At 28.7% G+C, this 16,168-nt stretch overlaps 1 protein-coding gene across 7 annotated transcripts in view; it reads right to left on the bottom strand.

The window, feature by feature from the left end:
- Window positions 1-6,038: 6,038 nt before the first annotated feature.
- The window catches only part of LOC106692470 (casein kinase I), a 12,672-nt gene continuing 2,542 nt past the window's right edge, over window positions 6,039-16,168 (bottom strand). For 5 of the 7 annotated variants that reach the window (XM_067049037.1, XM_014438427.2, XM_024360316.1 and 2 more), the window contains 6 exons: window positions 12,658-12,764; window positions 10,234-10,599; window positions 8,892-8,970; window positions 7,638-7,712; window positions 7,210-7,405; window positions 6,039-6,292 (listed from right to left, as the gene is read on the bottom strand). In XM_067049037.1, coding sequence (XP_066905138.1) covers window positions 6,252-6,292; window positions 7,210-7,405; window positions 7,638-7,712; window positions 8,892-8,970; window positions 10,234-10,599; window positions 12,658-12,764 — 864 coding nt within the window. In that variant the 3' untranslated portion in view covers window positions 6,039-6,251. The remainder of the gene's footprint in view (window positions 6,293-7,209; window positions 7,406-7,637; window positions 7,713-8,891; window positions 8,971-10,233; window positions 10,600-12,657; window positions 12,765-16,168) is intronic. The other 2 variants (XM_067049040.1, XM_014438428.2) reach the window with 2 other exon arrangements.

A 16,168-nucleotide genomic window follows, 5' to 3' on the forward strand; every position in this document is an offset into this window, starting at 1 on the left:
TTTCGAAGAAATTAATAATTTTTTAAATTAGATAAAAATATGTTATTTTTTGTATATTAATTGATTTGTATAGTAACTACATTATTAGGATCTCGGATATCGTTTTTTTTTTTTTTTTTTTTTTTTTTTGCTTTTGTTTTTTCTACGTATTTGTATAGAGCACAATAAGTGTTAATAACATAATTAAATTATGTTAATGCTACCTTAATTTATACAAACCAACTTTACATAGTCATGATCAGAATATTAGAAATACTTATCTATAGATATACTAATTTATTTATAAAAATAAATTATTAAAATATGGTTCAGGATAATAATCTAGATAGTATAGTACAGTTCTACCATAATTTAAGAGATTAACTAATAATCTGAACGCTTCACTGCCCAATATAAGAATTCAATTTTAATATTTTAGTTCATAATGAAGAGTGTTAGGTGTAAACTCTTTACACTTAACTGTGAGGCCAAATAATAAAAATAATTGTATTTTTTATTGTAATTTTTGAGCATTTGTAATGAATGTTGGTATATATAAATATTTTTGTTATAATATGTGAATACGTTGCTTCTTAAAAATGTAATTAGTATGTTATCATAATTTTAATTTAATACAGTTTAAAAATTTATTGTGGGAGCTAAGCCAATTGAAATGGAAGTGTAGTGGCTGTCCACTATCGATATCAATTACCAATTAGTTACATTCTATTTTTAAATTACATCATTTTATTGTTATTTTAGGAAATTCAAAATTTAAATTTTATTATGATCATTAATATTGCTTAACTTTTAAACGATGAAGAAATCGCTATAATATATATCTAATTATATAAAAAATTAAAAAAATCATCTCCTAAGAAATGGCCAGCTTAACTTTTCTGCCTTGTTGATATATATTATTAATTACTTTGTTACTATATAACCTTGGAAAGGCAATTGATCTTATATTTACATTTATTTTTGATCCATAATGTTATCATTTTTAATCATTAATAACTGACTAATTTACAAGTTCTTATAGGCCTTAATTTATAGTTACACTTCTAAACCATTTGTAAAATAATTTATGAGATTAATATTTGAAATCTATAGAACCCTTCTGATTAAAGAAGATGGGAAATTATAGTATATACAAAATGTGGATAATAGATTTTATAAATTTTTTTGATATTTATTTTTAACTTATATATATTAAATAACTACTTAAAAATTAGTTGTACCAACATACTAACTAATGAAATTCAATGTTTTTCTTTTTTTAATGTGGTCAGAGATCAGTAATAATAGTTAATTTTCATTTATATATGAGATAAAAATTTTGTTTATTTTAACTTCTTGATTTGTTATTGTTTAAATTAAACTATTTAAAACTTAAAAAAAGAAAAAAAATAATTTAAAAATATTTTTGAACTGTAAATATTTTTTTAATTTCTTATTTATTAAATATTGTTTTAAATTTTTAAGATTTAAAACCCATGTGTGAGGAAAACCCAGATCCAGATATATGGGAAAAAGACAATTTTTTTTTATACCAGCCCATAAGTTTTTTTAGTATTAAATTCAATTTTTTTAAAAATTTAATAATTAAAATTTGAAATATAACTTGTTGGAGTCGACATTGTTTTTTCAAGTTTTGGAATCATTTTTACTTTATTAAATTTCAGGTTTGAATTGGGATATAAGATACTATTCGTAGACAGCCTTACGGTGCTATTTGATGTAATTAGACTGGCCTTTTCTAGAGATTTTTATAATACTATTTATTACATATTATAGGGTTACTTTAATGATAAAAGCTAGAAGTAATGAATACAAATTAATAATAATAAATTATATGTATTTTTTCAGCTAAGGATTTTTATTTGTGTTGTGACATAAGTAGTAATATTTTGTTATCTTTGAATTTTTAGTGTTCAAAGAAAAATTGTTTATAATAATTTGAATCAATGAAGGACACTAAATACTAAAATACTAATAACATTTATTAAATCCTCATAAATGTATATCAGGATAAACAAAAATTAATGTTTATATAACATTAAAACTATAATTTAAATTGTGAATGAAATAAAAAAAAGAAGCAAACAAAATATTACTTTTAATTAGAATGTACCTACGGAAAAAAAATTACTTGGAAAAGTCTACACTTTTTGTACAACTTTGAATTATTATTTCGTATGTACATAAATCATTATTTATTAAATTGTGTTATTCTTTTTTAGTGATATTACATTCTATTTTAATTAAATTAATTTTTTTTAAAAATATTTGTTAACTCTTAGAAGTTGAATTATATGAACAGTAATTATTTATAAAATAATATAAAAAAGAAAGGGCTCTCCTCTCTTAACAATCTCTGAAGTTACTGTGTGTAATTGATTTAGTGCCAATTTATATTAGTAACAATATATAATTTTTTTTTTCCGTTCCATTAAACTATTATTACAATACTAGTTTACCCCTCTGAGAACTGTCACATTAGATATGTTTCCTTCTTGTCTTTAATTCAATCGAAATGTAAGTGATAACATGCTCATTGGCAAAACAATATAATATTATCAGGAAAGTCTATTCAACACACAATTGATAAAACTGCATATTTTATAAAGACTAGTAACAGTTAACGTAATAAGTAATTATTTTATTCCTCTAAAAAATATCACATCAGTTTTACACTAGATCAAGCCATCTGTAAAGGCATGGGAAAGAATGTAACAAGGTGTGACAAGTATCCTGTTGCAACCATGGTGTGGAAGCTAACCTTAAAATAAGTCTTGACCTGTGCCTAATTTGTATACTATCTCAAAAATGGTTCATTTTTGGGCTTTTTAAAACACATACATTCCATAGGAACTTACTTGAGTATTGTTGTCTGTGTCAAAATCTCTAAAACCCAAATCGTACTGTCTTTATTTGCCTACTTTTTGTGTCAGTTTTTAAACCTCTCACTTTTTTAATATCTTTTAATAAAGTTCTAGTAAAAATTTAAGAATCAAAAATGAGATTTGTCACTTCTCCATGAAATTCCCTTTCTTTTGATACCTCATTCGTCAAACTCCATCGCTCATGAGAGCTGGGAAAGGTTCCATTAAATATACATATGTATGATAATACAAAATATTTCTATTTTAATCTTATTTATATGTATATATTTTTTCTGAATATCCCTATTTTATGTAATTTTTCTTTTATATCGATTGATAAAAAAAAATTTCCTCTCGTATGCTATATTTGCTCATTGCATAACCCTTTCTCTCCAAGTGGGATAATATCTCCTAGTGGACCCTAAGAATTCTTGGTAGAGTAACGTAACTATGTTAAATGGAATTGCTTTCTCGTATCACTGGGACACCTTGCCCCTACCACAGAGGCACATTGGGACCTTGCCTCCTTCCGCTTGGACAAAACATATTTTCCAAACCAATAAAAAAAAAAAAAGGAATAACTTGTACTTTCCATCCTTAAGGCATCATTAAGAGATTACAAAGCTAATTTTTTTGTTTTCTTGATTTTTTTTCATAATTGGTAGTGAAAGGGTTAAGCAGATTGCAAATTCTAATATGACCGAAATACGTACCCTTATTATTAATAATTTTTAATATTAATATAAATATAATTTCAATCACACTTGTTTAGAAAATAAAAATTTATTATCCTATTAATTAATTTTATCAGAATAAATTTTGAAATTTAATTTATACCAAAAATTAACTTTTATTTCAATCGTGAATATAGTTATTTGTGTTGTGCTTCTTGCTTTGTACCGATTGTTTATGTATTCTTTAGGTTCCCTATTATGTAATTACTTGATACTTAGGCATTAATTATCCTTTGTTTTTTGTATTTTTCTTTAACTATATTTTAGTTGTTTCTTTTTAGTTTTATTTTCATAAGAACACCATTTTATAAATCAGTGACAATGTATATTTATATTTTAAGTATATAATTTAGACTGTGATTTTATCTTCTGTCGATATATAGGATTGATATATTGTGATCTATGCACGACTAAAAAAAAAAAATCTAGAACATTAGATTAAGATGATTATTTTTAGCATTTGTAAATAATAAGAACTAAATATTTTTCATCCATTTATAAAATTTATTTTGTATTAAATCTAATGCAATTCCATTTGCATTTTATTGTTTATTCTTGGCTCTGTGATTTTTTTCATTCTTTTATTGATTAGATAAATCTTGTCTAATATATTCCATCCATTCTATTTTGTTATATATGAATATATAATTTATTATAATAAATAATTTTCTATCGGAAATATTAGGATTTTGTCATGTTATAATTTCATCACTGCCAGCCTATCAATTATATCTGGAATATTAGATTACCATGTACCTATCTAGAGGTTGTAACTTTATATTTATTAAAATTAAAATTTTATAATCATCTATTTGAATAATATTAAAAGCAAGACAAATTGTATTTTCAAAAAGAATTTAAAAATATCTGTAGATTAATCGTTCCTATTTGCTTCTGACAAATATTTCTACCTCTTACCTATATATATATATATTTAAAATTGTAAGCAAATTATTTATTCTTTTCCTATTCAGAAAGAAGTGCAATATATATTATATAAATATCTAAATATTGATTGTAAAATATATTTTCATTGATCCAAATATAATTAATTTTATCTCCTCATTTCTTTGATTTATTAGTTCCTTAGCCATATTATTCAAAACAGGACTAGTGAAAATTATGGTTCACAGTTTGTTGAAAGTTAAGGGTATGTTTCTTGAAGATAATGTATAAATACTAACTATACTAAATAAACATATATTTAATTATTTTCAAAATATTTAATAATAATAAAACATATAACATATATTTAATTATTTTCTTACTGAAGTTTCGCTCTTCATCAAAGCAACTAGCTGATGAATGGTTTTAGGTCTTATGAGAAGATTCTGGATAGAGGATGTAAGCTATTTCCATCCTTCAGGTTTCTTCTTATGTTCTTTCTGGTTACTTTTTGTCTTCGTACAGATTTTATTGTTTTTATGGTGATAACGGTTTTATATTTGTAATATTTTGTTTACTTTTTAACATTTCTTTTTTCTTTTTACATTTCTCTCTTTTGTTTTATAAAAAAGTATATTTTTTTATCTTATGGTATTATCCTTGTAAATGCCATCATTGTCCTAATGATCATATTTTAATTTTTAAATAGTTAAAATTCATTGCTATATGATTTCAGGAATATTTAGAATATAGAGAAAAACATATTTTATTAGACAAGAATTTTTATTTCTTATGTAATGAAAATAACTTAAAACTTAAATAACAAAACATAAATCTAATTAAAAATAAAAATTACAAAATATTTAGTTTACAGAAAAGTCAATAAATACTTATTTAATATCCATTTGAAATCCTTACCTGTTGTGATGGCTTCTTTCTTGATTCTTATTAATGAATTTTGACTAAGTTTTTAAAAATTAATTTAGTTTAAAAACTATTATTTTTAAAAACCACGGTCACTATTTATGATTTCTTTCATTTCTAAATAGTTTGAATTTTATGTTTCTATCTCCACTAGTTTTTGTTTGAGTCACAAAAATTTTTGGCAAAACCAAAGTTTTTATATCCTCTTCAGACTCTCAGAAAAAATTACTTGCCTTACAGAAAGAAATTGTACTATTGTTATACTATAACCAAAATGTATACAACTTTTATGATTATATACAATAATAATATTTTCTTTAAGTTTTTGGCATTTTGATACATACATTGATTTTTTTTTCTCAAATCAGTATACTTTTTTTGGATATAATCTAAAATTTTATACAATTTGGTTTGCAAATCACCTGAGTACAATGTTTTTCGGTGTGCAAGTTTCTATGAGAGTCTGGAGAATAACCTTATCTGTAATGTGTAACGTATCTTATCGTATAATTTTGTCTGTCTGAAACATTAAACATACCAAATTTATTTCTCAATGATTTGATATATTTAGACTCTGGTTTCTTAACTAGGCATAAAAATTTAAACAGACTGTTGTTATGGAAAGAAAAGATCAAAACTGAAAATAGATATTATTACACACAATTTTATTCGGCGGCATTACTAACTAAACAAAATAGTACTTTGCTAACATTAGTGCTTTGTCTATGTGCTGATAAAGACTGTCACAATGAGCCAAATAGTACAAAATAAAGTACTGCGAAAATAATTCATGGATAAGGAAAATATTCTCTTTTTGGCAATGTTTGTAATATTTATATGGTTTTCATCTTGATATTTTCAATGTTGTTGTTTGTTCTCTGATCTCTGAACAAAAAAAAAAAAAAAGGATGAAATATATCATAAATATTTAAATATATGTTGAGAATTCTCTATCACCAATCTTATTTAATCTAGCACTAGTATATGTTGTTAGAAATGTGAGGGGGGGGGGGGGGGGGAGGGTGAAGTGTGAGGACCATACCAAAAAGGGTTTAGCTTCAGGTGGTAAAATACCCATGCAGTAGTATTCTGATGATTTGGTAATACTGGGTAAGGACGAGGAAATTATAAAACTAAATACTACTAAGGAACTAGTTCTAGAAATAAGTATGGATAAGACAAAAATATAGTTAGTAGTAGAAACAGGTGAAATTTTGGTGATATAAATATAGGAGAAAATACATTTGCACAGGTATAGGGGTTAAGATTTTGGTTCTATAGTAACTAGAAAAAAATGAAATTGATGAAGAAATAGACAAGAATTGCTTGTTACTTTTCAATTTTGACATTGCCTTAAAGTTTTTGAAAATTAAGTATTAGGACCGAAAAAGGATGAGTTAACCCGAGAAGGCTATACAGTGTTGAACTGAGGTAACCACCCGGTAAATATAATTAATGTTATAGAATTGTGGCAAATAAAATGGATATGTAGGGATTAATATTGATTAATTAATTAATTAATTAAATTAAATATTAATATATGGATATGTAGGGCTTAATATTGAACAGATCCCTAAAATGTTAATAAACACTGAACCAACAGGTAAATCTCCAGGTAAAATGAAATGTGGTGGGTAGACCATTCTATAAGGGATCTATAAGACTAGTAAGTTTTGAAATATAAAAAACCGCTGAAACCTTAGCAAATAATAAAGGATGCCCCCTGTTTCTGCTTCTCTCCATGGATACTAATAAACTATACATGTGTAATTTTTTTTTTTATTATAGAAAATAATACATACCTGCAAGACTTGATTTCATATGTGATGCTGATTTCTTATTTTCAAGTATAGTCCAATCAAAATTGTAATCATGATCAGTTACAATTTTCCTAAAAAGTCCCCTAAACATTTGTCGTAAATGAATATAATTAGGAGTTTCTTCAAATTTTAGGCCTCTGCAGTAATTTAGATACATTCCAAATTCAATTGGAAATCCCTGAAATAAAAAAATAAATATATGTATATTGGTTTTAATTATTTAAGTAGTTTGAAAAACTCTTGAAATTTTGAAACTGTTTAAAGTAATGATAGTGATATATTTTTCATAAATTACCATAACCTAGTAAAATTAGATGGAATATGATGCAATTGATAATAAAATGTAAATTAAATATTAATTTTTTTTAAATATATTTAATATTTAAAAAAGGATTCCTTATGAATTTTACTTTGCAAAGAGTGTCCACAGGAACCGACATTTTCTTCTCACAAATCTTCTCATATTTTTGTTTCTTGTTTGCAGCCTGAAATAGAAAGATAAAAAAATTCAGATTTGTTAAAAGTATTTCTAATTAGACTTTCAACGGGAAATAGCACTACTATGTGACAAAAACCTTATTGTACTGATGTTTTTTTTACAAATGTAATATAAGGTAGATTGAGCGATAATCTCTTTATAAACATTTGCTGTTGGTAAATTTTGTATTAACTAAATAAGTTATAAGTAGAGCTATGATCTTGCAGTTATTATAATATTTTATGAAATAATCATCTCATATTTCAATCGTTATGGGACTCTTTCCCATATTCAGGATATTTTACTCATACATTTCAATTGAAATTCATCCTATGTGTTTGTATAGTACTCTTTATTTATCTCTTTTACTTACATTATCATTTCACTTTTTATTTACTATGATTATGAAGTATTTGATTAAAGCAATCTCCTTTCAACCTAGTCACTCCAGTTCTAGACTTATTTATTATATACAACTATAAAATGCCTTTGGAGACCCTGATGTTGTCATGACAATGAAGCTGAGTCATTTAAGATATACATGGCATATTGCCAGATTGGCAAATGGAGAAATACCGAAAATACTGCTAACACAGCCAATTTATGGAACCAGGAGGAGAGGGATACCACAACTGTGGTGGTCAAATAGGGTGACGAGAGACCATGGAATCAAGAACTGGAATGGGGCAGCACAAGACTATGATGATTCGATGAAGTGTTAGTGGAGGCCAAGACCTGTAACCTTCTTGCAGATCCGTTGAAAAAAAAGAAATATATATATAATTTGCAACCAAATAACAGAATTAAAACTGTGATAAAAACAGCTGAGTAATTGAAGACACTCCAATGACTGCCTTTTAATATAGTTCAATGTTAAGATTATTTTATTAAATAGAATGAAAAGAGGAAGATCTTTGCTTTGCTTATAACTGTAATGAATATATTGTCTTCCTAATGCTGATATAATAATACTCAGAGAAATAAATTATTTAATTTCTTTGTAGGATGCTTAACAATTTTAATAAGTATTGAGCTGAAAAAAATTTATAAAAGACTAAAATATTTAAATTACAATGTCATTGGTAAATTATTATTATAACTGGAAGTATTATTCCATCATAACATTAAACAGTTTATTATCTATAAATACCAAATAAAGATAATACAGCATAAAGCTTTTTAGTACCTTAAGTCCTTGCCATGGCAAATAGCCCTTGTTGAAGTACATCAGGACATAACCCAAGGCCTCCAAGTCATCTCGGCGGCTGAAAAATTGGTTACATATAAAGGTACGTTAATTACAGGTAACTATTAAACATCATATCACCATATAATCTTTTATTTCCTTAGAATTCAAGATCTCCTTATAGTACACCAATAATGGAGAATATTCTTAGTCTCTCCACTAAGAATTGGTGGATCCAGAAAACTTGAAAACTAGTCTTTGGCACTACATAATTGTGATCCAATTACTCCCCCGGGAGTGTAAAACTTGAATTCATTTACAAGATAAGTGATTTTTTGATTTTGTAAGAATTTTCACAAATAAAAAACCGTTTTGTTTTATGTCGAGTTAATAACACTATAATAAATGTTTACTTAGTTTTATCAAGTTTTTTATCATTACTAACCCACTTCCTGCTTTATTGTCATTTTCAATAATGGACCGCTATTGCCAGCAAAGAAAAAAAAATTAATTCCTATTCAAAATTTGAACTTTTCAGGTGAATGAAAGTTTTATTAAACTTTGTATTTTTCATAAACATTTAATAGCTCAAAATGTACTCTGATTTGAGACATACTAATACTGATTGAGGGATTGTAAAAGATAAAAAGTAGGCTTTGCTCAGCTCCTATGAACTTCTAGACAACAAAGTCAAAGAAAATGAGCCTGAATACTTTGGACACATGCCAAAACATTCTAATTTGGAATGGAAATCATGAAAACAATTAATTTGAGCACACTTTTGTAGGATATGGGCGTTTCGCCGCGCTCCTGATGGCCGTTTTGAGAACCATTGCATTGTAACTTTTCCATGTCAATTGCATGTTGGCATCGTTCATGTCAATGCATGTTGACGTCGTTCATGTCAATTGCACGTTGACATCATTCATATCAATTGCAATGATCTACTGAGTGTTGAGTAATAACAATAATGTAAAATTTAACTTACATATGTATTTTTTAATTACCTATTATTACAATTGTTAGGAATTAGGTCTAAATTCACATAAATATATAAATATACAATATAAATAAGTTTGTTTTAAATAAAGGAACGTTGGTAATTTAATTAAAGTGTATTTGTATGTAATGTGTATTTAAAATGTAATTGTTTTTAGCCAGCATGAAAATTTCCATTGGTAAGAAGTACATAGAATTAATTTGAAAAATAATATAACTTTATTGGTATTTCTCATAAATACCACAGGGAGCGCAGCAAACAGCCCATTTTCTTTTTTTTTTATAACTAAATTCGTAAATCAACTGAGGTATTATAAAGACACAGGATTCAATCCACACAAACCTTTGCTCAACACCTAAATGGGCATTTATGGATGCATAACGCGCAGTTCCTGTTAGATTTTTATCATCTCTGTATTGCATATGCATTAAAGTCCTTGGGTCCTTGTAACGCTTTGCCAAACCAAAGTCAATGATGTAAAGCTTGTTACAATTCCTCCCGATACCCATGAGGAAATTATCAGGTTTGATATCTCGATGTACAAATAGCTTAGAGTGTACAAATGCAATCCGAGAAATCATCTGGTCGGCCAGCATCAGTACTGTTCTCATTGAGAATTCATGACCGCAATAAGTAAATAGGTCTTCCAATGATGGACCAAGGAGGTCCATGATAAGAATGTTGTAATTTCTCTCTGTTCCATACCACCTAAAAACATTTTTAGTTTAGCACATTATTAGTTTCCAGTTTGTTTGTTATGTAAAATTAGGTATTCTTTAGCACAGAAGTCCTTTTTATCATATACCATAGGTCATATACCTTGGAACGTTTACGAACAGTGGATACAGAATGACACATAATTTGATAAAACTGGTCTACCACATTTTAAAACTCTACATAACATGTAGTTCTGATACATGGTGCATCTTGACGATTTTATTTAGTAAGAAAATTATGTCATACTATTGATAATATTTTGAAAAGGGTGATTTTCAAAATAATTATAAATTTATCGAATTTCGATTCTTATCATAAAATCGTGTATCATTCCAGCGATTGTATCAAAACGTTGCAAGAAATGTTTATAATTCTAGCACATTTATTCAGATAAGTTTTGCCTTAAATTAATTTCGATAACTCAAACTAACTGTGGTTAATGTAGGAGAACTAACCTATTTGCTTTCAAAACTGCTTTAATTTTGTTTAAGTTCTGGGATAAAAATACAGAATTATAATGTATTCAAGATTTAGTGAAAAATACAAGTTAGGCTTTGAAATGTAAAAGAGAATAAATCCATTTTTTAAATGTCATCAGTAGTCATTACCATAAATCCCACACTACTTAGCATCCTCATTAAGGCGGTAAACATTGCCATAAGAAACATATTAAATCAAATCTAATACCATATTCAAAGTTATGGTTGTAATTGAAAGGAGACAAATCCATTTTTTGTCTTTTATTTTTTAATGAGGTGTTAATAGATCACTGTAGATAGATACATGGAGAAAATGATCGAGATGCGGCCAGCAAAGATACACAAAACTTATTTATGTGTGTCGACATTTTGACCTGAATTTCGCTCCTTCATCAGGACTGAAAAAATTAAAGGAAATAACCTTAATTTAGAGAAACATACAAATAAAATAACAATAAACAAACTTGAACATATACATAACAATAAACTGAGTAGATAGTTTTTTATACTAAGTGGTACGGTAGAGTCTTCATTAAAACGGATGCTCCTCAAAGGTACCTAAAAATCAGCTGCCCTATAGCTTACTTGAGAATAATTGCCCAATTCCGGTAAATATGCAATTACTCAAATTGTCGGTCATCACAAATATACTTTGGATCCACAGGAGCTTTGTCTCGCTTGTGATGGAACGGCACTGGAGGATTGTTTCCATTTTTTGACTAATTGCCCCGCGTTTCATGAAAACCGAATCCAATACATGCCGAAACTAAACAATATCAACCAAAATCATTTGTATGAATTTCTGTCTGTACCCTCAGGATTGGATCTAAAACTTCTTTTTACATATGTTACACAAAATCTTTTGCTTAGAGCTGGATATCTATCGTCCCAATAGGATGTATAGATTTTTTTTTTTAAAATATGAAGTGACGTTTTTGTTTTATTGTATAATACGAATGTATCAACTACGAATGTAGATAGCTCAGCTTGGGTGTATTGTTTGTTATAAGTTTATATATACGATCTTTTACTCACCATTTTTGTAAAATTTCTATAATTGATTATTTATTTTACAGGCAAACTGTACGGGGGTTGCCACACAAACAAATAAATAAATTATCATTATTATAGTAGTTTATACCAATAGATAAATTAAGTAGGATAGTGGTTGATACTAATAATTTATTTGTATAAACTACTATCTACTTAATTTATTGTTATGTATATTTCCAAGTTTGTTTATTATTATTTTATTTTTATGTTTCTTTGAATTAAGGTGGTTATTTCGTTGTTTTTTTTATCAGCCTTGGTGAAGTCGTGAAATTCAGGTCAAAAGGTCGGCACAAATAAATAAGTTTTGCTTATTTGTGTATCTTTGCTGACCGCACCCCGACCATCTTTTACTCATAATTTATTTTTTAAATGTTTTATTAACAAGTTGGCTTGTATTTGGCATACATACTGATAGATATATAAAGTCATTAGGAGGTATAAAATTTCACAAATATATGTTTTTAGTAAACATTATTGGTATAATTATTCTAACATTATTGGTAAATAGATCTAATACCTGACGACCGGGATTCCATTCCCGCTGCTCAGGATTTTATATATTCTGCTCTCAAACAACAGCTGGGGATGGTTCACATTCACATGTTCCAATTTCACAGCTACTTCCTCCGTGATGATATAAAACGGTCATACGTAAACATTCTGTTTTAATTTATTATATATAACTATAGATACTTTTAAAATACGTGGAAAATGAATAAGAGATTAGCATAAATGAATGTCCTACTAATATTTTTTTTAAAAAAGTATATCAAAAAGGTGTCCTAAGATGCCTACGTCACAAAGATAGCATTTTCCTCTCGTTATTTTTGGAAATCAGAAGTGATTTAATTGTTTCACCAATATTTGTTTAAAAGCTACACAAATAATAAATAAAAAATAAGGTGAGGAGCCTAAAACAGTTGAGACCTTCAAAAAACGTGCTGGTGTCAGTGTTTGAAAGAGTGGATTGGTCAGAGATTTGAGGGAGTTAAAGAACTTGACATGCCTCCGACCAATGAACTCTGGTACTGTGGGAAAATCGAGGAGCTGATGTAGTTCCGGGGACTTCTTCTTCCACGATGTAGTGCGGACCATCCTCCGCAGCATGCTGTCCTGGAATCTCTGAAGGTGGCACTGCATACCGTCGGAGGGATATGTGAAGAGTAGCGCACCGTAAGACCGTCTTCTTACAGTTCTGGTAGAGGTGAGTGGAGAATTTAAGATGGCGGTCCAACTTCACACCCAGGTAAACTATGGAGTTTGAAGGGGAGATGATAGTGTCGTCCAGCTTGAGTGACTTCGGGAGAGTCGATCGCTAGCGTTGTTGATGAGCGAACACGACGCAATCTGTCTTAGCTGGGTTCACAGTAATGTTTAGACTGCCCAGCCATTGAACAATTTCCTTGCAGACTGCTCCGGCTCGCTCTAGTGCATGTTTGGGGTTCATAATACTGCTGTAAATGGCGATGTCGTCGGCATAGGCGGCGACTATAGCCTGTCTGTAATTTTCACCAACCACATCCGCGATATAGATTGAGAACAGCACTGGCGATAGAACAGAGGGCAGTTCTATCGCACTCCGCATGTCAGTGGGATCTCATCTCGAACCCTCACAGAGATGGTCCTGTTTTCGAGGTACGATGCTATGACACCGTAAAGTTGTTCCAGACATTCGAGGTCTATGAGCTTACGACATAAAATGCCGTGAGACACAGAATCGAATGCCTTTGTACAATCTACGAAGATCATGGCCGTAGCATGGTCCCGATTGAAGCTGGAGTTCACTTCATTCTGGAGCTTCATCAGATGGTGTTCTGTACTCATGTAACCATCTGATGAAGCTCCTATTGTTGCTATCTAGAAAACAACCATATATACCGAATTTAAGCTTCATAGAAACAATGCGAATTATCAATGATGAAAGGACTCAGTCTGACATTCTAAAAATAGATAACTTGGAGCAAGAACTATAGTAGGGGTATTCATGATTTTGTGATAAATGTAAAATGTTTTATCATGTTCAATGCTGTAAGTATAGGATTGTGAGCAGCCTTGTTTAAAGTCATATTAAATGTTAAATGCATAGGAGCTCCTAGCGGATTTTCTAAGCATCTTGTTTTATAACCTTTCCTTCCTAAACTTCACGTTATTGTTTACTTCTAAGTTTTGATTAAAGTAATTTATTACAACATGCCTAAAGAGGAAGTTGTGTGAAAATATGGCCCCTGAGTGTCTTGTTGATTTTCTAAATTGGGAGGAAGAGAATCAAAATGAGCTAATTGACAACTATTATTAAATTACAATTATTGTCATACATTGCTTTATTAGTTATAAAATCAATCAAAACACGAGCAAGTAATATGTATACTACATTTCTTGTTACTACAACAAACAAAATGATCACGAGCTCAACTAGTCTGTTGTGTGACATCATTCTTTATTTAACTGACCTAGTAACAGACTCTCAACTATGTTATATGTTATATCGTTTTAACATGGTAAAAGAAGGAAATATTTCTCCATTTAACAGACCTAGTAACAGACTCTCAACCATGTTATATGTTATATCGTTTTAACATGGTAAAAGAAGGAAATATTTCTCCATTTAACATGTTAAACTAAAGATCATGAATACCCCTAGTATCTGCTGAACATAAATATGGATTATAACAGAAGAGGGCTTCGACTGTACACAAGTGTACAATATCCTTTGGAAGTATACGAGATTTTAGCTGATTCCATTCTTAATGTATATATATGCCTGTTTGACTCAGTATAAAAACAAAATGAATATTTTAGGGGTTAGAACATGTTTACGAAATTATAAAATCTACAAGATCCTTGCTAGGGAACTTATGAGAAGTAATTGACCTGATTGAAAGAAATACTTTTTTTCCTATCTAGAAAACTTGGTTCAAGCTCATAAAAAAACTTGCTAAATTTTAGGCCCACCAAACTATGTGCAAGTATTAGATTCCCAAAGAATTATCAACGTTAAAAATAGAGATCCTAAGGGAAAGCTATCAGTAAAAAAAACAAAGGCGTAGTATGCTCTTCTCTCCCTCAAAGAAAAGTGAAGCTAAAAAGGGATTCAACCTCATTACCCAGGTTTAAGTCGAGATAAATTGGAATTTCTCTCATTTATTTAATTACCTGAAAACTAATTCATTTAATCGCAAATATGAACTGAGCATAAAACTTAGTAAATGCTATTTTCAGTAATTTGGTTCATCAACGATGAAAATTCGTATGAACTCCAATAAATGTAACTAAGACAGAAGGCAGCACGTGATTGACTCCTCCACATTGCCCATTAAGCCCCGCTTGGCTTCACTTTATCCTCTCCATCATACTCCTTCCTCCAAACTCCAAAACATCAAAAATCAACTTCCAGACAACATAATGCATCGAGATGAAGGGAGATTCAGTGTAGTATTATTGTTATCTTTGTTGTGAAGAATGGCCAGTGAAGAAATTGATTAGCTGAAGTTTGATCGAAAGTCAACAGGTGTTTTAGTTTCCAGTTGTAACCTACTACCCTCCTATGTAACTTCTTACCCTATGAAGTCTAACTCAGAGCACGTTCTATGCATGAACGGAAATACTTGTTTCAATGTAATCTCAACATCGTTCATGAAGTCATAATGTAATGTTTTAAGTAACAAAAAAAATGAACTTAAAAACAAAATTATGATAAAAATAAATAATTTGAAAAATAAGAAAACTATAATTAGAGAGGATAATTGTATGTAATACAATTAGAAATAATTAATGTTTTCTTAATCCTCTCATTCACAACCCCTACAGAAAATATGTTTTTGCAAAATTACAAATTAAAAAAAAATTTCAATAATCTATAATGATTATTATTCGTATTGCCAATTTCTATAAATCGGTAATAACTTTGTACGGTTTACGGGTCATAGAAAGTTTTTGTGTAGATATGGTTCAAGTTAGGCACGTTTTAAAATGGTTAGCTTTCTATTATTATGTTATATTACAACCCTTCTCAGAGAGTTGTAATATAT

This window comes from Halyomorpha halys, unplaced genomic scaffold (genome assembly GCF_000696795.3).
Source record: "Halyomorpha halys isolate HHAL.00 unplaced genomic scaffold, Hhal_1.1 Scaffold58.1, whole genome shotgun sequence".
NCBI classification, from domain to species: Eukaryota; Metazoa; Arthropoda; class Insecta; order Hemiptera; family Pentatomidae; genus Halyomorpha; species Halyomorpha halys.